The 23,716-nt window shown below is 43.5% G+C and overlaps 1 protein-coding gene across 5 annotated transcripts in view; it reads left to right on the top strand.

Annotated features, from left to right (window-relative positions):
• The window catches only part of PDZD2 (PDZ domain containing 2), a 153,049-nt gene that overhangs the window by 63,557 nt on the left and 65,776 nt on the right, over positions 1–23,716 (top strand). For all 5 annotated transcript variants that reach the window (XR_009820827.1, XM_062017829.1, XM_062017827.1 and 2 more), the window contains exon 2: positions 11,475–11,877. Coding sequence is in view for 4 of the 5 variants with exons in the window: in XM_062017829.1 (XP_061873813.1) it covers positions 11,475–11,877 (403 nt within the window). In the remaining variant the exon portion in view is untranslated. The remainder of the gene's footprint in view (positions 1–11,474; positions 11,878–23,716) is intronic.

The raw sequence follows: 23,716 nt of genomic DNA on the forward strand, positions 1-23,716 counted from the left end.
CAGTTATAGTTCTGGGTGGGTTTTTTTGCTGTTAGTAGGGAGCTGCGATTCTAATCTCAAGTACCAATTTCTGGCTTTGTGAGCTTCGTGGTCAAATCACAAGATCTGAGGATGCTGGATGACAGGCGTTGCTTGGTAAGCAGGGAGCTGCTGATGAAGTAGCTACTGTTTTCAGTATTAGGAAGAATCCTGGAAAATACCCAAAACCAAGCAGTCTTTTGAAGGCAAATAGCCCTTGCTACTGCAATTGGCCCCTTCAAATAAATCTCAGATCTGTGAATTTGTTCCTCCCCTGTCTGCCCCCCAGCAGTTGCGGAGTTATTTGAAGCCTGGTCTCTCTGTTATTAGGGCTCCTCTCAGGAGCTCCTGAGCTTGCAAAAGCATTGGAAATAAGTCTCTTCTACCCCAGCATACCACTTCCTGCTGTAAAATAGACTCGATTAAATTTTCTGGCTCTCCTTTTCATTGCTCACAGACATCCAAAATCTTCACTTCTCAGTGGAAAGAGGTACTTTGGGAATTACAACTAATGCTAAAACCTAAAGAATGTGGTTTGCCAAAACAATGTTGCGGAGATTTTTTTTTTTCCCCCCATTTCAAATATAATTGGAAGACTTTGCTGCGGAAATAAAAGCTCTGCCAATGAGATGTGTTTTTTCTCCTCCCTTTTGGGTATTTTTTATAATTTCTGCTTAGGGAAAAATACTAATTTTTTAATCTCAAAGAGATGACCTCATTGCCTGGGAATAGCCTGGGCTGGCCACTCCCACTGCCCTGCACTGCCACACTAGTATCGGCCATGGCCACCATCCAGCCTCTGTGTCTCACAGACCTCCTAGCAGCAAGATTCATGCTAGGGGGTTGTCACATTCACCTGTGGAAATTTTTTGTGTCTCTCTGCCTGGGTACTGAGTCTGTGCAAAAAGCCTGGGTTATGATAAAGAATATCCCCTTGCTTAAGTTCTCATTCAATTTTGAATGAGCCATTTCTCTCAGGTTAAATCTACTCTTGCCTGTCGCTGCTGCCTGGTGCAATCGGAAACTGGAGGCAGGATTAGATAAAAGATTTGCAGGGAGGAAGAGGGAAGGATGTGAGCTGGATTCTTAGAAGGTAGCAGTAATCCTGAAATAGCCTGGACAAAAGATAGAGAGCCTTGGAAATAGAGTGGTGAGGTCTGAAACCCAGTAACAAGATTTGGGCACTCTGGGTGAAGTGGGAGAAGCATTACACAGTGTATGTACTTTGTACATGGGTCACACATGGATGGCCTTTGGCTAGTGCTCAAGACTGAAGATTTTCAGATAGCACTCAATGCAAATTGGTTTGCAATAAAGTAAACATCTTTATTTTGATATATTATCTCAGTTTAAAAGTCAAAGCTCCGGTGCCTCTTCATTCACATTTCTGAGATATGTTAATTCAGAAACATGGTTTCTGAAGCCAAGCATCTGAGCTAATGGTAACAGGCTGCACCTCTGCAATTAAAACTCTTTTGAGTGCTGCTCTGTAAATTACTAATGCAAAAGGTAAACAGCAATTTATTTGTGCTCCACTGTGTGTGTTGGGTATGCCTGCACGCAAGTCTTGTCTGACTTGTGAAGCAAAAAATCATGCATGGACCTAATAGTTGATAGCATCAGTCTTTGCAGACTTCCTTCAGATGAATGTGTTGGAGAATACTGTAACCGGGGGCATGGAGCAATTGCTCTGTGTGTGTGTTAGACAGTAGTGTAGCCCAGTGGGGAGGAGGTCTGTAAGATGAAACTGTTGAGCTGAGACCTGACCTCCACACCATGGTTATTTTTTGGGCTAGTTTGGATTAACTTTAGTGCGGTCGCATGGGCTGAATGCAGGTGGGCACTCAGCTGGACCATATGGCACAGCAAATGAAGTGCACTAAGCGTGTGCCTGGCACACATCTGCCATTTGAATTTCTTCAGAGAGGAACATAGTGGGAGCTTGGAGACTACCTAGGCAGGCAAACCAAGGCACAGTAATAGAGGAAATGAATTTCACTTCAAACCTGTATTCTTGATTTGTGCTGAAGTGGGAGACTGGATCTTGTTGATGGCAGCCCTTGATCGTGGAGATGTTGGGAGGGACAGTGGCTAGCAGACTCCCTGCAGATTGAACATCCCCCTTATACTTTTAGGCAATTTTTTGCTTCTATCCATCCTGTTGTTACTAGGATTATACAGAATAACTGCCCCATACCACAGTACAGTAAGTAAAACTTTACTTGAGGAGGGCAGGCAAATCTAAATCAAGACATTTTGGAAAAGATATTTGGTAAAAATGGGGTAAGGGAAAAATTTCTCTGTTGTCAACAGTGATGGTGTTTAGATACGTATGTGGTTTTTGGGGCATGACTGTACTCATTCACCTCTGTGTTGCAGCTGCATTACCAAGAGGCATGAAGCAACTGAGGCTGTCTAGCCTTGCCTTCTGCTCCAGGGAAGGGCAGGTCCAGCACTGGGCTCCAAGAGGAAGGCAAATCACCTCTTTCTTTGGCAAAAGGGTAGAAAAGGTGCAAAACTGGACCTGGCTCCAGTTCCTCAAGAAGAGAGCAATTGCATAGAGAGCAATTAGGAATGAAGAACAGTTGCACAGGACACAAAACAAAAAGTTTGTGCTTGTATTGTCTGGAGCTTCCAGGAGCGTGTTTTAAAATTTCATTTAAAATTGCTTAGTTTTCTTGTAACAGGAAATGGTGTTTGTGGAAGTGGCCATGTGTCTACCTAAAAGTTTGCAGCAGAGCTATGAACTGACAAATTGAAGCGTTTAGTCCCATGAGGGTTTGACTGGATGAGACCACTTCTGTTTATACCCTGTGCTGCTTAACCAAGGTACAAATAGAATTTGTCTCCATTAGTCTATCTCAAGGCACCAAAATCAAAAAGCACTATATATGTCTGTCTCTTAGGACTTTTAAATGCCATTGTGGGAGTTTTATGTTTAGTGAGATTGAATCCTTTGTAAAGTTTGAGTCCAAAATCTCTGCAGTCTAATTGCAACATCATTGCTCTGTTCTGCTAACATAGCCAATAATCAGCAAATCCCAAAGGTTTTGATGATGACTGCAGCAACATAGTGTGTTAGGTATAGGATGTCTGTCAGAGCTTTGGAGGTTCCTTAGGTGTGGAGAAACTGTGCAGCTCTTCAAGTCATCCTCTGCAGATATTTGTTCTTGGAGGAGAGACGGCTTAATGTGGCCACTCATGTTCTTGATCCGTATCCTCCATATATTTGGAGGTCCCTACTCCTTTTGTCCCTCTCCTAAAGCCCTGGACATGCTTCTTAGTTGTCTCTAAAATTCAGGGTAGAAATGCATTTTTCTGCTGTGCCAGCATAATCACCATTATCTAGCCCATCTTCTTTCCACACCTGTGATGGTGAGACTTTGTTGTCTGCAGCAATGCTTATCCTGTCATTTTTAGGACCTGGAGATAAGGAACACCATTCACCTGAAGCCAGCCAAAACTTCTGTCTGCACCATGTGTGCAACTCCCTTCCCTCGGGCTGCAGCCACATGCGTCTCTCAGCTGTGTGGAGGTGGGGCCTGTGGGTGGGAGCGGAAGCGTGGTCTCCTGCCACCTCCTTTTCTTCTCCCGTCCCTGGTCCGGCACTCCTGTGACCAGATCAGAGAGCTGGGCTGGGTTTAAATTCCCCATCTTGAGGTTTGAATTTTTGCAAGTTTGCTTTGGCTAGGCTGATTTAAAACTGGATTGGTTCTCTCAGTGGGTTCATTTGTACTGTTGCTCAAATGACTGTGCCAGAACCTGAGCAGGATACAGAGTGGGAGGAGAGCCGTGGTGGTGTTCGGTGTTGGCTGATCCCAGATGTAAGGTGTTTGTGAAACTGTAATACTTAAAGCCAGTGGTTTCTCCACCTTAGACCTTGCAAGAGCTCTGTGGGATAAGATATGTTGTTGGCCCTGTTTATTCATGGAAAGACTTGCCTGGGTGCTGCGATGGATTTGTAGCATAGCAAAGGAAAAGTAATTCAGTTCTCCCAAACTGAAAGCCAAATCATTGCATCAATACCAAGCAGAGTGAGGTGTCTCACCAGACTTTAGTCATCATCCTGTGTCACAATGCTGTCACAAGGCTGTCTTCCAGCAAAAGCTGCAAGCAGGCAGTGAGTCCACAAAAACACAGTAGTAATCCTCCCTCCTCTCCCTTTTCACCTTCTGTAGGAGTTCAGGATTTCATGGTGGGCAAAGAGGTCTTACCTGGGGCCTCCTGACAGCTTGCCAGAGGTGTATTTGCCCAGGGGCTCTTTGCAGACTTCAATGCTGCAGCATTTATTCCTTTTAGTCGTAAATTCTTTGTGGTTTGGTTTCTATGATGAACAGCAGAAGATCAGACCTTTCCATGTCTGTTGCTGCTACTGTTGATTCTCCAAGATGTTGGTGTGTTGTACAGGCTCATAGCAGCCAGCCTGCAAGCAGCTCGAGCATCATTGTGATGGGCACAAAACAGTGGGATGCTCAAAGCTATGGGCAGTTTTAATCCAGGGAGAATTGGATCTAATCAGCACCAACCATGCCTGTACTGCCTGATGAAAGGCCATGGAAATCTACCTTGAAATTTAACTTCCAAAGTCATCTTTCTGAGGCAGAAAAAAATAGATGCAGAGTTTTGTTTTCCAGAAAGCTACCAATTTGGCTATCCAGAGGAAAAATCAGTGTGGCACAGAGAGCCACAGCCTACATGAGACTCAGGGAGGTGCAGTTTAACCTTGGCCACAAGCCAAGGGCTGAGGGTTGCTCATCCTCAAAAGGGAGATGGGAGGTGTCTTACATGCCCTGGGCCATTTGCATGTACTACCTGGGCATTACTAGTCTCTCAGCTCGGTGACTGGCTTTTCCTTTGCCCTTTCTGCCTTTCCTCCTGTTTATTAAGGCAAGCAGAGAACATCTCGTCCTTTGCATGTACCATTGCCTGCAGCATCTGGGACAGGAAAGGGCTTGTCAGTGACGAGATGCTGGGTTGAGCTTGTTGTGTACTGTAGCTCTGTGCCACAAGAGTATATCAAAGTAGCCTACAGGTTTATCAATGCCATTGCCTTCTGCTGAGGTAGACTGTGGTTGGAGAGCTTAATCCCTCTGGGAGGCAGAGGAGAGGGTTGGCCATGAGGTGCCCCTCCAGTCCCAAGGAGGTGAAACAATGGGCTGCAGAAAGCTGAGAAACGTACTGCTTGGTGCTTGCCAAAATCTGTCCTCCGTGGTCCAGGTGTTCTCACACAGTGAGGACAGTGAGGTGAGGGTATCCTGAGCAGCCACGTGCCTTTCCATCAGTCACTATCTGTTAGTCATTAATTTGCCCTGCCTTACCTGAAAAGCAAGTCAGCTCATTTGCCAGTAATCATGGAGAGATGATTTGTTAAGCTTAGCTTTTAAATCCCTCTTGGTGCTGAAGGTTTCAGTTCTGCAAGGATCTGCACTGCCTTTCATATTTTCAGTCTAAAGAAGATTTAGTTTCAAGAATTTTCTTGCCATGCCTGAGTCTCTCAGAGAAAAGCATAAAGATTAGCATTCTGTCTGTACTTCTATAAGGACATTACAGTTCCTGGAGGGTGGGCTAGTCAGAGGCTCTGATGGTCATCTGGCTGAGGCTTCTCATCTGTGCTCTGAGCTGCACAATGGGCTGGCTGGTGAGATGTCTGTATCATTTCCCAAACACTTTCTGATCTATTGGGATAAAAGATACTGGAGAAATCCTGAACAGTATTATTAGTGTGAAATAAACATACTTCTTCAATATTTCTGATCCTAAAGTGGATCCAGATGCTTTCTTAAGGCAGCTGGGTCTGCTTTGGTTTTTCTGTAGCTCAGTGTGGCCATCTGCATTTGTTCAAGTGAGATGGGATGTGACAGAGAGCTTGTCACAGCATGCTCTTGTTAAGTCTTTATACATGCACACACACAAATATATATGTATAAATATGAAAAAAATTACTAGCTTGCTCTGACACCATTTCTGAGTCTGATACTTCACACTCGTGCCAGAGAACTTGGAATAAACTTAGTGAGTTTATCAGTTTTTATGATCACAATGATCATTTCAGCTGCATAGGGAAGCAATGAGATTTGGCTGCTTGACTCAAAATGATCTGCAAAGGAAATGGATGTGTCCATCTGTTCAAGTTCTGATATAAAAAGAGTATTAAATGCCCCTTCATACCAGCCACCAGTTGTGTTTTCCAACCTGTCTTTGAGCTCTGCAAAACACAACTTTCCAGGAGCATTTCAAGTGTAAAATAACTTTCCTCTGGTTTTAAAGATTATTAACATTTTAATGATTTCTCTCCTACAGAGAGAGACAAGTCTGTCCCACTGGTTAAGGGCTGGCATTCTGTACGGGCTGGGGTTTTACCAGAGCTGGTGCCAGGGTGAGGTCAAAGCAGCAGGAGCAGCTGAGTGGTCCACCCTGAGCTCAACAGTGGGAAACTTTTCCAAGCTGATGTTTCAGTGGTGTTTTAGACCCTGATTGAGGAGATATTGCTGCAGCCTCTGAGGAGACTCCCAAGTGTGCTGAGGAGACTTGACACTACCTTGCAAAGATGGGCAAACACAGAAAGCGTGGATGAGTGTTTTGCAGGTAAAGTGTTTTGCCTTGGTAACTAATACTAATAGATGTATGATCAGCTGGTAAAATCTCTTGTGCATTCTTAAAATCAGTGATAATACGATTTGTTAAGTGTTACATTTTGCTGGCAGAAGGAGTAGCTGCCCAAAGTTTCTTAGCTGGTATATGAGATCCAGGGCTTTCACCAATTCCTACTCCATCCCTTACAAACCAAAATGGGAAATAATAAGTTTTAGAGCCTCAGTTTCCAATAAACTTACATCAGTCAAAGCTGCATTAGCAGTATTTTTGCTCCACACACCTCATCCAAGCTAAAGACCATCTTCAAGTTAAGCATCAACTTGGAAGGTGCAGCTGATTCCCAACATCCGTTGCTAAGAGCCATGCATTCTTGTCAGCTCTGATCCTGCTTTGCCTGTGATACAGTTGGTATATTAATTGCTAAAATCTCTGTGAGACCAAAGACCAAATCTAAAGAAAAAGGAAAAAGCTTGTCTGCATTATGCCCATTAAACCTTTAAAGAAAGGGATTTTGTGTCATGTCTAGCATTTACAGTTTTTTTGCAGTCTAGAGGCTGTAAAATTACTTTTTATTGAATCCATCCCATTACTCCTTGTGGCATGGGATGCTGCTGGATTGATAAAAAGTAATTAAAAATCTGAAGGTTCTCACTTGTTTAATACAGCTCTTCCTGATTTTTTTGTCTGGTGTTGAGAGCTTGCTGTGCTTCCATGGGGTTTTTTGGCTCTTTACTTAGAAGAAAAGTGAAAGGGAAATGAAGATAGCTAAGTAGGCAGCATGTGCTTAGCAGAACTTAAAGGTGGTTCAGGCTGCTTGGTTAAGAGCCCTATCTTGGGAAAGTATGTTTTGTTTAACATCTTCATCAATGATCTGATGAGAGAATCAAATGCACCCTCAGTAAATTCGCAAATGACACCAAGCTGGGTGGGAGCGTAGATGTGCTTGAGACCAGGAAGGCCCTTCAGAGACCTGCACGGGCTGAAGCGATGGGCTGAGGCCAATTGCATGAGGTTCAACCGTGCCAAGTGCTGAGTCCCGCACTTGGGCCACAACAACCCCAGGTAGCACTACAGGGTTGCGGCAGAGTGGCTCAAGAGCCGTCTTGAGGAAAAGGACCTGGGGGTGTTAATCGACAGACAGCTGAACATGAACCAGCAGTGTGCCCAAGTGGTCAGGAAGGCCAATGGCATCCTGGCCTGTATCAAAGTGTGACCAGCAGGACCAAGGAGATGATTATCCCCCTGTCCTCAGCACTGGTGAGGCCACATCTCAAATACCGTGTCTAGTTCAGCGCTCCTCAATACAAGAAGGACATTGAGATGCTGGAGCGTGTCCACAGACCCATGACAAAGCTGGTGAAGGGTTCAGAGAATGAGTCTTATGAGGAGCGGCTGAGGGAGCCTATAGAAGAGGAGGCTGAGAGGAGACATGATCACTCTCTACAGCTACCTGAAGGGGAATTGTAGTGAGATGGAAGTCAATCTGTTCTTTCCAGTAATGAATGATAGAACACAAGGAAATAGGTTCACGTTGCACCAGGGGAGGTTTAGGTTGGACATTAGGACATTTTTCACCGAGAGGGTTATTAAGCATTGGAACGGGCAGCCCTGGGAGGCGGTGGAGTCATCATCCCTGAAGATATTTAAAAGATATATAAATGAAGTGGTGAGGGACATGATATAGTTTAGTGATGGGCTTTGCAGTGTGAGGTTAGAGGTTGGACGTGATGGTCTTAAAAGGTCTTTTCCAGCCATAACAACTCTATCGTTCTGTGACAATGCAGCAAATGACCACAATTTTTTCATATATAAGTTTTCTACCTTGTTGTATGAGTTTGACGTTATAGCAGAGATGGTTTACCAGCACTGGATGTCTGGTCTTTGATTCAAAACAAACTCTGAGGTAATGATGCTACTCATTGCATCACTGGTACCAGCTGGATTTACCCCATCCGGAAATACCTGGCATCATCTGGTGTATTTGATCTCTTGCTGCCATGCAAAGGTAATTGCTCACTGACCCAGAGAAGACATTTCTTTCTTTCTTTTTTTTTTTTCCCCTGGAAACTTATTGTGTGCTTTGAACTGCCAAGAAGCACTGAAGAAGACATAAACCCATGAGTTACTACAGGCTGCACGCCTGGAATATGTAGGCCATTTCAGCATATGGGATAAATCAGCATGGCTCTACTGATTTCAGTGCAGCTGCATGTATTACCCCTCAGTGTAACCCTGCTCCAGACTGTTGGGATGGTTGTCTGTGAGCAGTAGATAGAGAAAAAAACCCTCCCTTCTTTTTTCCTTTTTCGTAGTGCTACTCTTTTTTTTTAACAGAATAAATATGCTACAAGTGGAAGTGAAATAAGAAATTGGTTTTGGCTATGTAAAATTACTTTATTTGGACATATGCTGACTTCCCTTTCATTCCACTTGGTTCCTAAATCAAGTACTTGATTAATGCATGCACTTTGTTACTGGCACTCAAAAATACATCAGTGATTAGTTCAGAGATAGAGATAGGTGTTCTAAAAAAAACCCCACATACATGCACCTGTACAAAAACAAGTCAGGCAGAGCTGAACTCTGCATAAAAACCAAGTGGGCAGCACCTGTGTAAGTCACAGGACTATGGGAAGAGGAGCTGCTTTTCTGTTCCTGTGTGCCAGGAAAAGAAGTGCTATCAGGCTTATGTGTGATGGATCAGAGTGCAATGGTATTGCTGCAAGCAAAAGTCATGAATTTTAATCAACTTTACTGTGTGCCTTGAAATTTGAGTTGAAAGATAAATGTGGAAAACAGGCAGCCCATATTGTTTCTGGAACAAAACTGCCTCTTTTCTGATTAAAAGACTTTTTTTCTTTTAACTTGATAATCAAAAATACTTCCATCTTAGTTGTGGAATTTTTTTTTAGGCTAACCCTTCAGGTTGTGCCAGCCCTGCGTGTCTGCTTGAGCCCAGTGTCACCTCATGGCCACCCAAACATCTGACCTTGGCTGCAGAGACCTTTCGGCCAGCAGGGCTCGTTGGCTGTCTGCTTCCACCTGCTTTGAAAAAGATGCTTTTAGGGCTTTCTTTAAGTATTCTTACTATTTTATAAAATCCAACTGACAGCAACAGAAGAGCTTTGCCTGGTGAAAACTGCTGAGTGGACTGTCCAAGGAGTAGGGAGTCCATTTTTATTCACTGGGGAAATTTGGCACACTCAACATGCTTGTCCTTCCCAACTCTGTTGCTCCAGGGCTGCCTTTAAGGTTGTGTAGTTGCCATATTTATCTGAGCATTGCTCTTCCTAATTAAGTATAAGTGATTTGAATATGATGTTGTCTGCTGGAGACATTCAAGCTTTGGGAAGAAGTGGGGTAAAACTGTCAGCTTATGTCTCTGGACAGCAACACACGTCCACTGATTTCCAGCTACTCTGGCCCAGATTGCTTTGAGTAACTGAGAGTGCCTTCCTCACTTCCCTGTACAGAAGTTTGCTTCAGGGGTTATCATAGCTGCTTTTCCTGTTTTGCCGTTAAGTCCCCTCTGCGTGGGAATAAGTTTGAAGGGTTACATTTAAAGCCAAACAACTTTTAAGGAAGGAAAGGGGAAAATTAGCCTACTAGCACCAGGGAGGGAAAAAAAAATGGTAGAAGACTCCTGAGTTATCTCCTTCTTGCTAAACCATGAGTGCTGTGTTGTTTTCTCTTACGATCTTCTCCTGTTCAGCATCCCTCCTAGTTTCTCAGCTCCTCCTAGAGATGTAGGTTCAGCAGCTGCTCTGTATTAGTCTAGTGTTCATTACATCTGCAGCAGAGGCTTATTTGATACCCTAGGAAATTCTTGCTGCTTTCACTAGTGAGAAAGGCAATATATTTCGGGGCCTAAATTAGTGTGAAAGGGCACATACAAACCTGCTAAGTACAAATTCCAGCTTGTTTGTGCTCTCAATTGGTTACACCCTTGGCTCAGAACCCAGATATTTCAAGAATTTGGGTTGAGGTATATCCATTCCCAAAAGAGGCATGAATTTAAATTCCTCTTTTGCATCAATGGGTGCAGCTTCTGTAAGGTCACCAAGTGTTTGCTTGAAGCAGAAAAGTTAATTCCTTCAAGGCATGTGACAGAGACTTTGTGAGGGGACATCATGCTTTGCTCTGGTAAGAGGATCTGGTGGCTGCTCCTTGCACAACTGAGATGATTTGGCTTGCTTTGATTCAAATACACTTGCTATAAAGGAAACCCACCTTATTTCCACATCCCTTTATGGGAGCCAGGATGCCTGATGTGGAGGCCATCAGTGCTACGCCTGTTTCCCCCAGTGGCTGTTTTTATTTTGTTCTTTTTTCCCCTGAGGCCTCCAAAGCATGTAGGTACACCTAAGGAGAAGATTAGTTTCACTAAGGAGGCTCATTTCAGATGCAAATGCTCTATGGACTGCTGCACAAATGAAGCCTGCCTGATTTTTATTTTTTTTAATGTGTTCATTTATTTTAATGCTCCATTGGAAGCACTCTGTGTTTTGCTTTGCTTACTCCACCTTTCCAAGTTGGTGTACTGCAAGTCCACAGGTTGAGGTGGTGGGAACCTGTTTGGTGACATTCACTAGTTGTTGTATTACGCTACAGTGGGATCAGCCTGGATGGCTAGTAGGGCTGTTATTGTTCCTGATGTCATTCACAATATTACTTCCCTCAAATATTGAAGGAAGAACGCATTTGCCCGTTCCTCAAGGTGTCGTAAGGCATCCACGCTGGTTAATCAGCTGCCTGAGAGGGTGCATGAGTGTCACGTGGTGCAGTGCCTTGGAGTGCTGGGGTGGGATGTGGGCACTGTGGGGTGAGCAGCGTCTAATCCCCATACATCTCTTTCCTCACAGTTACCTGGCTGAGCAGTGCTGGAATGGCGGCTTTGTCTACCTGATCATGTTGCGCCGCATCAAGCGTAAAGCCCCTCTTCCTCCCTCCAACGGCAACAACAGCAACAGCTGCGACCCAAAGGCCAAACCCAGCCCTGAACCCAGCGACAGAGCTGCTCAAAATGGGAAAAGGACACGGAAGTTTGGCGTCATCACCAGAACACCGGGCAGCAAGGATGGCAAAGAAAAGCCAGGCTCAGAGCACGGGAATGGGCATTGCACCCCGATGGAGGTTGAGGTAGCTCAGCCAGAGACCTCCGAAGCAGAACACAACGGGGAAGAGCAGCTTCAGGGCACTGGGGGACAGTACCGATGCCGGCTGTCAGATGGAGGTGTGCCAGACATGGGTGACCAGTCTGCACAGGTATGTTTGCATTGTTTTTTTCTAGAGAAGCAAGCAGCAGGCGTGCAAGTGAAATTAAAGGAATTTCTCAAATGGTTTCCCTGGTTTCAGTGCTCTGTCGTTGCACTGAGCCTCAGGGTGACAAGCCAAGCTGTCAGGGCACCAAGCCATGGGATGGGGTCTGAAATGGAGGTAGAAGGACAGGAGAGTTAAATAATAATTGTGAGAAACCTCTGTCATACTTTAGCTGTGATGGAGGGGAAGGTCTTTGTATCTCTGACCTGTCAGGGTTGGCCTCAGGATTTCTTTTGTTGAGACAAGTGATAATATTATGACACTGGGGCAGGAGACGTCATCAGAAGATTGTTTTGTCCTTCAGGACTTCATATTTAGCTCTGTGTGAGCATGATGGCACCTTAAAGCTCACGTTAACATTGGAATTGAAGATTTGGTTTTTGGTGCATTTATTTGTGTTAGAAAACCTGTTTTGCCAGAGTTTGGGGACTACATGGAAATTATTGTGAATTTTTTTCTGAGTTGATGAAATGGATGATTTGTTAACGTCTGGGACAATAGTGGGGTTGGAGATTTCACTGCTTCTCTCTTCATCCTAATGGAGATCTTGGGGTTTGCTGCCTGAATTGCAGCATTGCTGGATGGAGGAAAATAGCCTGAGTCTTGGTCAGGTTTCAGAATGCATCTATCACCAGAAGAGCTGTCTGCCAATCTTTCCAGAGGCACTGATAGTATAAACAGATGAACACTACTTTGTCAGACTCAGAGCTTGCTGCAGCAGCTGGGTTTGATTTTAAGACTTCAAAGTCAGTCAGAGAGCAGTATGAGTGGACATCTCATCACTGAATTCTGTTGAGGAAAGTGTAAGTTTAAACGTATCCTCTGACTTAGTGCTCTCCAGTACTGCTGCAGGATGGTGGCGATGGTGGCTGTGAACTTAAAACTAATTTATCTTAAACTACATTGGAGGGGCTAAACCCAATTAGCATAAAGAACCGTAACTGAGAAAATCTGCTCATCCCATCAGCAAGACATGCTGGATATCATGGTGCAGCAGTAAGAGGAGGATGGTTTTGTACTGTTCTTGCAAGCCTTGTAGTTGCAGGCTCTCCGAAAGAAAACATTGAAAGTTCAATTACAAATAAATGAGTCTTTCAGTATTTTGAAAGCTCTGGTCCATATAAAAGCATCTTAAATCTGTTCCGAAGATGTCTAGTTAAACACATGTTATAAATGAAAATGACCGGAGTTTGTTTTGAGGAAGTGGAAAGCCAAAATATCATTTTTGTATATCTATAAAGAAACCCTTGATCCAGAGCCAGCTCATGCTAGTGTTACCTTGATGTTTAGAGTGGTTTTGGTCTGAGACGTAAATTGTTAAATTCAGAACATATACGTATCAATGTGAGCAATAAACACATTTTTCATGCAAAGCACATACGAGGTGGCTTTGTAAATGTAAAAGCATAGTTGAGTCACTGGAAATTTGAGAGCTAAAATCTGCTCAGTTGTGGTGTATCTGTCGTGGAGCCTGTTAGGAAGCACAGTTGTTTAGTAAAACTGCTTCTCTCTCTCTTTCTTTCAACTTCTCTCCCCTTAATGTTTCGCTTAGAAATGTGACCTCTGTGTGTGTCAGTATTAATTACATTTTCCTGACATCTGAATAAGGAGAAATGTCAGTAGCTGCAGCCTGAATAGCATGCCTTGCTCATCTTTTGCCTTTAAAGACAAGGGTGCCTTATACAAGCCCATCGTTTTAGCATCTGTAGGGTAGCTGCTATCAGAGTAAGGAATGGCTTAATTCAGTTTCTTAATACGTATGGAATGGTGATAGTGAATAAAACTTTCAACATTTTTTGAGTCCTATTTAAAAAAAAAAAAGGCAAAGAATAAAGATACTTGTGAGCCTGGACTCACACTTCCAGCTCCATTTTCAAAGCATGACCTGGCACTCAGGCATGTGATTTCCAGTCATGTTGGGAACCTTTTGAAAACGGCATCCAGGATGTCATGTCAGAAGTTGCAGCCGCCTTCCAGGCTTCAAAGCGTGAGCCAAAGCTCTCGTAGCTGCAGAATGAGTTATCTCCTCCCGCATGGGGACAGGGTGCATTGGCAGGGCACCCTCTATGTGGGGAAAGCGGCTCTGTCCCTGCTGCCTGCCCTGCGCTCACCATCTCCTCCACATGTTGACTAATTGGATATCCAGGGCTGTCAGCTGTGTGCCTGTGGGGAGCACTATATTTGCTTTAAGAGGACAAGAGCCAGCTACTGGCAGGCCAGAGATTGGCTGTGGGTGAGAGGAAAGGCTTTGAAAAGCTGCTCAACAGCCATCATGGCTGTGGGATGACCGCCCTGGTCCTCCCCACCTTTCCTTCCCCAGCCCCAGGATGCAGACTGAAGAATTACTGAAACTGCAATATATGAAGTCCAGGACCAGGTCTTTTTCTCTCTGTAGAAAGTTAGTTTGAAGCTGTGCCAAAAAAAACCAACAACCAGAGGAGAAAGGGTTGTGTTGGATCTGCATGTCTTCAGCTGCTGCTGTGCTGAACCTAGCGGTCAGCTGATGCCTTAGAGAGGTTGTGCTGGGAGTACTTTTGAGGCATCTTCGTGTCTTCAGTGTTCTTTGGTTTCCGGGTCCCTACTCTCCCACCACGGTGGGGTTGATCTCCTGTTTTTTCTCTCTGTGCTGCTAATAACAGTAATGCTGAATCGTGAAACAAGAGGCAAGACAACTACTATTTGTCAGGTGAACCTGCCAGGAGATTCCTGTGTTACTGGTTTGTGTGCATGTGTCAGTCTCCTCCTCCAGGCTTGCTTTCGTTTCCTAGATCTTAATCTGTCTCTTCTGTGCACTTGGCACTGCTGTTGCTATGCATAAACAAATCTGCCAGTCTGTTTGCTGGTATGTAACCCTCAGTAAATATTGTACCTGTCAATTAGCAGGCAGCATTTAATGTTTACAAGTGGTTGAGTTATGTCACAGTATTTTTAGGATGAACCTAAATGTCCTTTAAAATGCAAGGATTCAAAGCATCAAGGCTGTATCTGCCTATCAGGAGGACCTTGAAGGGTCAGTCTGGAAGCCAGACCTGACATTGAAGAAGACCCAGGCTGGCTGCAGTGGGAGTCATGGGCAGTGATGTGAGACCAGGCAGTCTCTGACTCAAAGTAATGATCCATTACATCCTGGGAAGATTGAGAAGCTTAAGCACAGAAATTAAAGTTTACTTCCTTTATTCAGTGGCCTGAGACGGGGCAATGTTTTGTAGGCTTGTAATTGTAAAGGCACAGATGAAGGAGTATGGGGAGGGGCTGCTGGAGTCAGGTGGAAAATGATAAAGAAAAGGAACCTATGAGGTTTCCTCACAGTACACAACTTTTGTGATTTCTCCCTGTTGACCATTAGGACAGAATCCCTTGGTTTTGTTTTCACTTTCTCTATTGTGGTGTTTTTGGAAGAGCTGTGGATTGCTTTCTTTAGCTGTTCAGCCCCGAAGGAGCACCCAGAGGTGACCTGGTACAGCTGGCACGAGCAGCAATCAGGTGCTGTGAGGGTTGCAAGGACCAGGGTTATGAGTGTGAGGGTTGGGAGTGTAGTTTTTAAGAATCATATGAACTGGTTCAGATGTCAGTGGCGTGACAAGAGGCTTGCATGGGTGAAGCCAGAGGAAGGTCGGTTGGAGGTGAAATGTACCGGAGCAGACTGGCTACCTTTGGTTTCTCTGGTCCCAACAGGATGCTCTGAGAAGTTCTTGTAAGAACAACCACTAAAAGAAAAAAGAAGACACCTCCAGAATACCCTTGAATTCTCTTGCTTCTGCATAAGCATATAGGTTAATAGGGGATTGAAATCCTCATCCAAATTCAGCTGTCACCAGCGGAAAATGTAAAGGAGACTGGACAGAGTAGAAGTGCTTAAACAGAGAAGGAAGGCAGGTGGAGAGGGGCTCTGACACTGCATTTGGCCATTTCTCTGTTGGGAGACATATGTGTCATGGGAGGAGTGCAGGGTGTCCGCCCAGCTGGCCATAGGACTGGGGCTGTGGAGGAAACCTTTCCAGAGTGGAGCCTACCAGACACTTCTTTCTGTGAAGTTGTCTTACCATCTATTAAAAAAAAAAGGAGAGGGGAAGGAAAGGGATTATTAGTGCCTTGCCTTGCAGAGACTTTGGGGGAAATCCAGGTTACAGTTGTGCTTCAAGATCTTGACTCCGTATTGCTAACCCCAGTTATGCTGCAGTGGGTTGGTTGCAGCTGCCAGAGCAGCATAACTGTCCAGCTTTGCTATCTTATAGACTAACTGAGCCTAGCTTTTGTAGACCACAATTCTCTCCAAACTCCTAAGTGTGTACACAGGTGCAGCCAGCATTTACTTTCTATTGCTGCAGTTGCACAGCACTTGGTTTAGTTTCATCAGCAACTCTTCTTTGTTCAAGCCCATTAGCGCTTCCTGATTAAGATGGCTTGTCTAGGGAAATGCTTTTGAATTGCATTTCACTTTGTAGTTTGGAAGGCTGATGGCCTTTCTATAGCAGTATTTACCAATTAGGATTGGTAAATGCCAGCCTTACCTTGCGTTTTGGCTAATAGAAAATGTTATTTTATCTTGCCAAGCACAGAAGGAAAGCTCATGGCACGTTACAGGAATCAAAACATGAGGCTTGAAATAATACTCTGTCTTTAAGCATGTTTCTATTTTTTTTAAATACGATGGAGAAAAAAAAATTATCATCCACTTGCTGTACCAAAATTAAAACCTTGCTGTGAGCAAGGTACTCCACTGAAGCTCAGTGGCTTTATGTCAACTCTTTTTGTCAGCCTAGTCAGTAATTAATGTTTCATCTAGGCTTGTTTGGGACTCTTATATGCTGTGTGCTTTAGACATAAATAACTCTTATTCTCAGTTTTCAATATAGACATCTTAAATCATGTAAAGGCCTTCCTCAGAATCTGTTTCTGTTCTTAACATCTTTTTATCTATTGTGTTTGCTTCCAACTTTCATTAATACGAATCCTCAGGCTATCTACTGTCTTGAAGTTTTAATGTGCACTGTGATAAGCACGTCTTCCCTCTCTCTTGCCTATTTTGGGTTGTAAACTCTCTTAGGGACAAAGGATGTCTTTTAATTGTAGCTATATAGCACTGACAAAACTTGGCCTTGCTTTTGCTTGGGGTTTTAGAAAGTGCTTTGATGTAACTAGTAGTGAAATTACAGTTAATTTTTTTTCCTGCCAGTTATGTTCCATCTTACAGAATCATAGAACCGTTTCAGCTGGAAGAGACCTTTAAGATCATTGAGTCTTAGCCCTGTCAACCACTAGACTAAGTACAAAAGAACATATCCATATCCAATGAACATATCCAAAAGAACATATGCCACGAAAGAACCACCATCACAACTTTCTTGGGTTAAGTCTCACTTGGTGCCAATTTTTTTTAACTGACTTAAGGTTTTACCTTCCTTTGCTATGATTTAAGCAGCAGCTACAATTGTGGTAGTTGTAGATTTTAATTTGAATAGCAGTCTGTTCTTTTATTATGTTTTTGGATTGAGTTTTCTAAGGATGTGCTGGAGAGTTGGATGCAAAGTTAGTCTGGTAATGGATAAGTTGCCATGAGTTAGTTTTAATGTGTCATCTTGAAACAGGTTTCTCACTCTCAGAAACGAGCTACCGCCAAAGGCAGCATGAAGGGTATACACGAGGCTGTGTTACACATCTCAGCCATGCTCAGCTGTCACAAACCATAGGTGAGACCACCAGTATGGAAACATTTCCCACCTACACAGAAAGTGTTTTTTTCATTTTGCATATGGTATTAAAGACACAGCAAATGCACAGCTGGAATGTGAAGGACTGGCTCTAGCTGAAATGTAAGTTCACACCATTTTATGTTTTAATCATAAAGTGCGAAGGCTTGAAATGAAGTGGACATGCCTAAAAATAGAGTATGGTGTTTGCTTAGGTGCTGTAATGTTTCAAGTGTTGGTCGGGATTATAAAACTACATACACTTAACTTTTGAGGCAGAGTGCTGAAACCATGGAGCAAATTCCAAAGATTCCTGACGCAAACAGATGTAATACCCAGTCCCCACGAGATACCCCTCATTAGCTGACACGGGAGTATGGTGACTTACTTCAGGATGGGCTTTAACCTACTGCAGGCATCAAGGATGTTTTCTGAAAAACTTTGAACTAACCAACCAACCATTTCCAATAGCCCATCAAGAAGATGAGAACAGGCAAGGTACTCAAGGGAATGCAAACACCTCATAATCCTTAAAAGCAATTGCTGGGTTGAAACCCCCAAGGTTCAGGAGTAGCTGAGAAATCCTTTGGCAGATCTTGCAATAAAGTTTCAGTTGATGGTGAGAGGGGAGCAGCCCAGAGAGGTGCAATCCAGATGGTGATGGCTCAGGATGACAAATGACTCCAGCAGATTTTTGTAAAGAGTGATGATGTAGTTCAGGTGCTTGCAATGGCTGATAAAATGTTTAAAGCCCTTGCCAAAGAAATGATGTCAACAAGCAGTCTGTCTCGGGAGATGAGTCCCTGGGGGACAGTCTGCTTTAAGTCACAAGATTTTCATCCACTCTGCTGTGATGCCTGTTTTGTGTATTTTAATTACGTGTTTGTGTTTGGGGGAGGGTACGTTTTTGCTTTGGATTGTTCCGCAGGCTTTATCCCCTAAGACACTTCTCTTTCCACAGGGAAAGTACATTTCAGTGAAAGGATGCCAAGTGTCTGGTGGATGATTGTCCAAACAAGGAGAATGGTTAGATCAGCAGTGGACACTTGAATGCAATTGCAGTTGTGTCTGTGCTCCTGGCTCCTGCTTTTTTCCAGAATATGGAAAGTTCACATGGTCAACACTGTGTAATTCATTGTAAGGGCTGCTTGGGTTTGGGGTTTTTTTTTACGTTCTTTTAAGTGGTATAGGAGACACCTACCCTGTGGCTTGCATCATTCGGGGGTAGAAGCCAAAGGCTGCAGTGGCTCAGTGCTAAAAAGCTTTCACAGGCTGTAGGAATGGATAAAGAATTCTTCTCTTGGAATAATTTACTGATAAAGGAATTTAGATTTTTTTTTTCTCCCAGGTTTTGATTTGACTTGGAGTTGTGTAGCTTGCTCGTATGACAATGAAAACAAGACCCAAGATAGCAGATAAAAGCAAGAGTTCTGCTGTCAGATCAGCCTTAAAAATAACCTGGTTAAAATCAGATTAAAATTATACTCATTATCTGCTAATGAAATAATTGCTTTGTTAGTAATCTGCAGAAAACAGATTTTGGCATGATTTTCTGGTACTGAGTCATTCACACTAATATCTGTAATGTGAAGAGCAATGACTTTTGACTGGATCTTGAGATTGACATGTTTAAGCTACTCACCTGGAATGTGATCATGCAAGCTCATTCCCTAGCTACAGGTCCATCTCTCCCACCTGCCTGCTGGGGAACGGGGATAGTGGGAGGAGGCATAATTTGACCCAATGTAGGACTGGCAGCTGGGAGTAGTGCTTTTAATTTATCCTGCGTCAGGGTAGGATGTCTGCTGGTATGGCCATCGCAGCATACTCCCTGTTGAGGGGGAGGATGATACACTCACTGGTCATTGCTTGAAGGCGATTGCTTATGTGCTGGTCTGAACGTGGTACATTGCTGTCTGGGAGGTTTTGTGCTGGTTTTCCGCTGTTTGTGATGGCACATTGACTGCCGACTCCTGTTGAAACCTATTGAAGTAATTTTCTTTTTTTGATGCATGAAACTTACACCTTTTAAGTGTCAAAGCTACTTCATGGCTGGTGAACGAGAGGTGGCTCTTTGCTTCTACTGCTTCTGTGCTGAAAATCTGTGAAGTTTGTAAGTGGGAACCGATCTCTGCAGATGGACAGTAACAATCTGAAATGTGGAGGGCAGGAGGGAGGCATCCCATGGGCTGTGTTCAGGCCCGTGGCATTCAGTGTGTGCATACAGACCTTGCGTGGTTATTCTTATTAGGTCTTACCTCTGGTTTTATTCTTAAATTGCTATATATTTACACCAGTTTTTTCTAAATAGCTGCTGTCACAGAAAATTGTTTAGTTTTTCTGTAGACAACTATTTTACATGTTGTGTGCCTTTTTAACTACTTACTGTGTTTCTGTTTTCCATTTGTTTACACCTTGCTCCTGCCAAGCTTTTCTTTAATACAAGATTTCAAAGCAATTTTTCCTTTGTATATGTAGATTTGCAGCTTCTTGAACACAGCACAGTCAAAATCAGTCAAACCTCTTTAAACTCCCCTGCAATTAACTGGTGAAATAGAAGGGGGGTAGGACGACTCCGATGTTTCCCATTTATTCATTTATTTTCCTCAACACTCGGAGGAAAAAAAACATTCCTTTTTGTTTTATTAATGACGTGCTTATGAAATCGAGCGTTTGATGGTATGCACTTGGAGCAGGCAGAAGGCAAGCTTCCCCACATTGCGCTGGCAGCGTGCTTCCTTTCTGATCTGTAGCATGCTAGTTTATTCCAGATGTAGGCTCGCTCTGAACAGAGGCTGCCTGATGTACAATGGCTTCACGATGGAGAAAGATGGCCTGCGGGGACCCAGTTGAAGCTGCCAGCTGTATTCTCTATTCTCACTTGTGGTCTGTTACATAAGATGACCCACTTTTTTTTTTTTTTCTGCCTGTGAATAATCCAAGTTTAATATTCATACTGTCTTTAGAAATATTTTAATTATTTGTAGCTTAGGCACTTTGAAGTTGATCAGCTCCAAGTGGAAAAATCTGGTCCAAAGTGCTGTCTGATTGAAACAGCCAAGTTAGGAAGAAAGTTGAGTCACCTAAAGTGATACAACTGCAAAGAACAAAAATTAGCCATTAGAGCAACTGCAACCTGACTGCACCATTTGTGCTTACTATGTGAGGGAAGTAAAAAAATGTAGATCTGGAAGGAACTTCACGAGATGACACTGTCTCATCTTCTCCTCTGAGACCACCTTTGATCAATGCTGGTCCTTTGTGTCCATGAAACCCGTCTATCAAGAGAATCCACAGTCCCTCTGCATAAGCAAGTCTGCTGCTGCTCAGGGTTTACAATCAAAGTCCATGCAGTGCATCTAAATGGAGTTAGAGTTTGCTACCAGGAGATGGGAGAACCAATCTCTAAGAGTAAATTTTTACTTGTTGTTCCTTTGACACTCAAAGGAAACATGAATGTCTTTGAGTGCCTTTCTTGGCAGAATCAGGTGAATTGCATGGAATTTTCTGGATTGTCATATACAGGTGTTCAGCCCACGTTATCTAGTGAGTCTTTTCCACTTGGATTGTCCAAGTGATGAGTTTTATTGTTGTGACATGCCTTTGGTTAAGGGGTATAAGTTGGTCCTCTTATTCTTCAGAGTAACCAGAGATTGATATTGCCTAGTCCCTTGCTGCAACAGGAGCTGATGATGCATCTCTCTCTGTCCTTGCTGAGGATGTCTGCAGTTTGAGATGCCTAGCTGGACCTCTCTGTGCTTTTGCATCGAGAGCTGCAGGTGTATGTGTGTGGATTTATTGTATCTCTTGTGAACAAAGCTGGGGGGATTGTTCTGAGTCATTTGTAAACAAAAGCAGGAGATCTGTTCTGAGAGGATGGAAAAGTTCAGATGTTAATAGGAGTATGAAACTGACAGTGGCCAAGCAGCAACCAGAATTGTGCAGCTGATCGGAGGAGGCTGGTCAGCAGTTAAACTTGTCATCCCTCTGGGCAGGGATTATGCAGGCTCCGAGGACAGTGACATCAGACCTGCAAACCACACTTGGAGTTTCCCGTGAGTATTGTCAGTCTCAGGAGTGCAGTGAATACACCAGAATCCTAGCTTTCACTTGAAGAGTAGATGAGCTTTTAGCCTTTTTGTTTATGAAGGAAAGCTTGAAAATGCAATCCTTTAAAAAATGTCAAAATTAAAAACATGCATCGCTGTTTTTTGGTGGGTTTATTTTCCTTTTACTTAAGCATTTAAGTGTTTGTGTTGTTCAACCCAGGAATCTCCAATAACTTAAGGAAACTAGTTTTTAAGTAAAATGTCATTAAATTTACACTCCTTCAAACTGGCACAGAGCTTTACTCTTCAGGCTTTCCTGTGCTGGAGCCGCGTAGGATGCAGCAGCATTTCCTATCTGGCTCCCATGCTGCTCTGTGCAAAGGTGGCAGCTTCATGGAGAGGTGAAGAGGTTTCTGCTGAACACTCCCCTTTTTTATCCAAGAGGCCTCAAGCAAAGGCTAGCAGTCTGCTTTTTAATGCTTGGCTTTCAGAACCTCGGAGTGACCTCAGAGGCCTGCATGTATTTGTGGGGGGCGTTTGCTTTGTAGTACGTGTTTAAATGAAGAGCTATGAATGTTTTATGAAGAAGAGGGGAAAGAGCAGTGAGGGGATCTGATTTCCAGTTGAGGCCAAGTTGTTTATGCCCAGCGAAATGCGTGGTGGGGGCTTAGGGGATGGCAGTTTCTTGCAATGGGAGGTGATGACCATGTCATTTGAAAAGGAGTGGAAGAAACAGGTGTTTTGGTATGCGCAAAGGGGTTTCATTGTCTTTACTGTGGCTGCATTCTGCCATCTGTGTCGAGACTGAGTGGTGCTTTGCTTTGCAAGTGCTTTTGATTTCAGTGGCAGTTCGAGGGGAATAGGATGGTGCTTGTATTGAGAACAGTGGAGTCTTGCCATTTGCTGCTGTTAAGCGTTTTGCTGTGTGAATGGAATCTGAGAGCAGGTCAGTTGAGAATAAATGTGTGATTTTTTTCTTTTTTTAAAAAAAGGGTTTTTTTTAAACAAGATGTGTGATAGTGAGGAGTGTTGAGGAATGGAAGCTAGGCACTGCATGTCATGGGCCTTTGCCTAACTTGCATTCCAAAAAGCTTTTGCAAATCGTTAAATGCAATTTTACGACTGCATTATTAAACTTTATTGGATAGTCTGCTTCCAAACTGGATTTAACAATGGGACACTCGAAGTGGCATCTTGTGAGGAGAATAGATGGTCATCACTTCTGCCTGGGCTTGCTTGGTGGGGGGAGACAGATTGTCTTTCTTTGTTAAACTGTTTTTCATTATGGGTGGAAGGTACTTGATGGCAATAAAACCTCTCTGGAGAATTTTCATGCTGTAGCTCAGTTCTGGTTTTTAAGTAGATAAACATAGTTGACTCTTGCCCCTGCATTTACCATGGTGTCTCATGTATCATTCTAATTTATCTCTGAGTATTCTCTGTTCTGACATGTCCTGTTATTCAGCAAGAGGCTGGGCTTTTATTGATGCACTGAGGACCCCAGTTAAACTTGTTGGGATATTGCCGATGTGCATGACTTCAACAAATTACCCACAAGTGTATGTATTTTCAGGCTCAGACTTTTGAGTTACCTCTTCAGACACCTGGTTTGTTTTTCCCATTTCTCCTACCTGTGGTCTAGGGGTTGTGTAATGTTCTTATTTTTCACTTTGTTCTGGAGGTGTTGGTTTAGGTACTGACCTCTCTTCCTGTGTATCTGGAAAAATAAAAGTTTTGGCATAGGGCCCTAGTGATCAGGTGAAAAAAAAGCACATTTGCTTCACTTAGCAGAGGCTCTGATAAACAATGCTGGCCTAAAATCTGCAGGTTGCTGCCACAACCTTTGGGTTTGCCGATATATTTAGCACTTCGCATTCTCAGAAACGAGCAGCAATTTGTACATGCTTTTCGCAGGCATGAAATTTTAATCATCTTTGCTACTTGGGCATTTGCGTACTGCGAGAATGTTACTTGTGTGTATTACAGACACAGTCAGAAATAGCTGACCCAGTGCCTGGTGACTACAACACATGGCCTAAAAATTGC

The sequence above is a fragment of the Colius striatus genome, chromosome Z (genome assembly GCF_028858725.1).
Source record: "Colius striatus isolate bColStr4 chromosome Z, bColStr4.1.hap1, whole genome shotgun sequence".
Taxonomy (NCBI): Eukaryota; Metazoa; Chordata; class Aves; order Coliiformes; family Coliidae; genus Colius; species Colius striatus.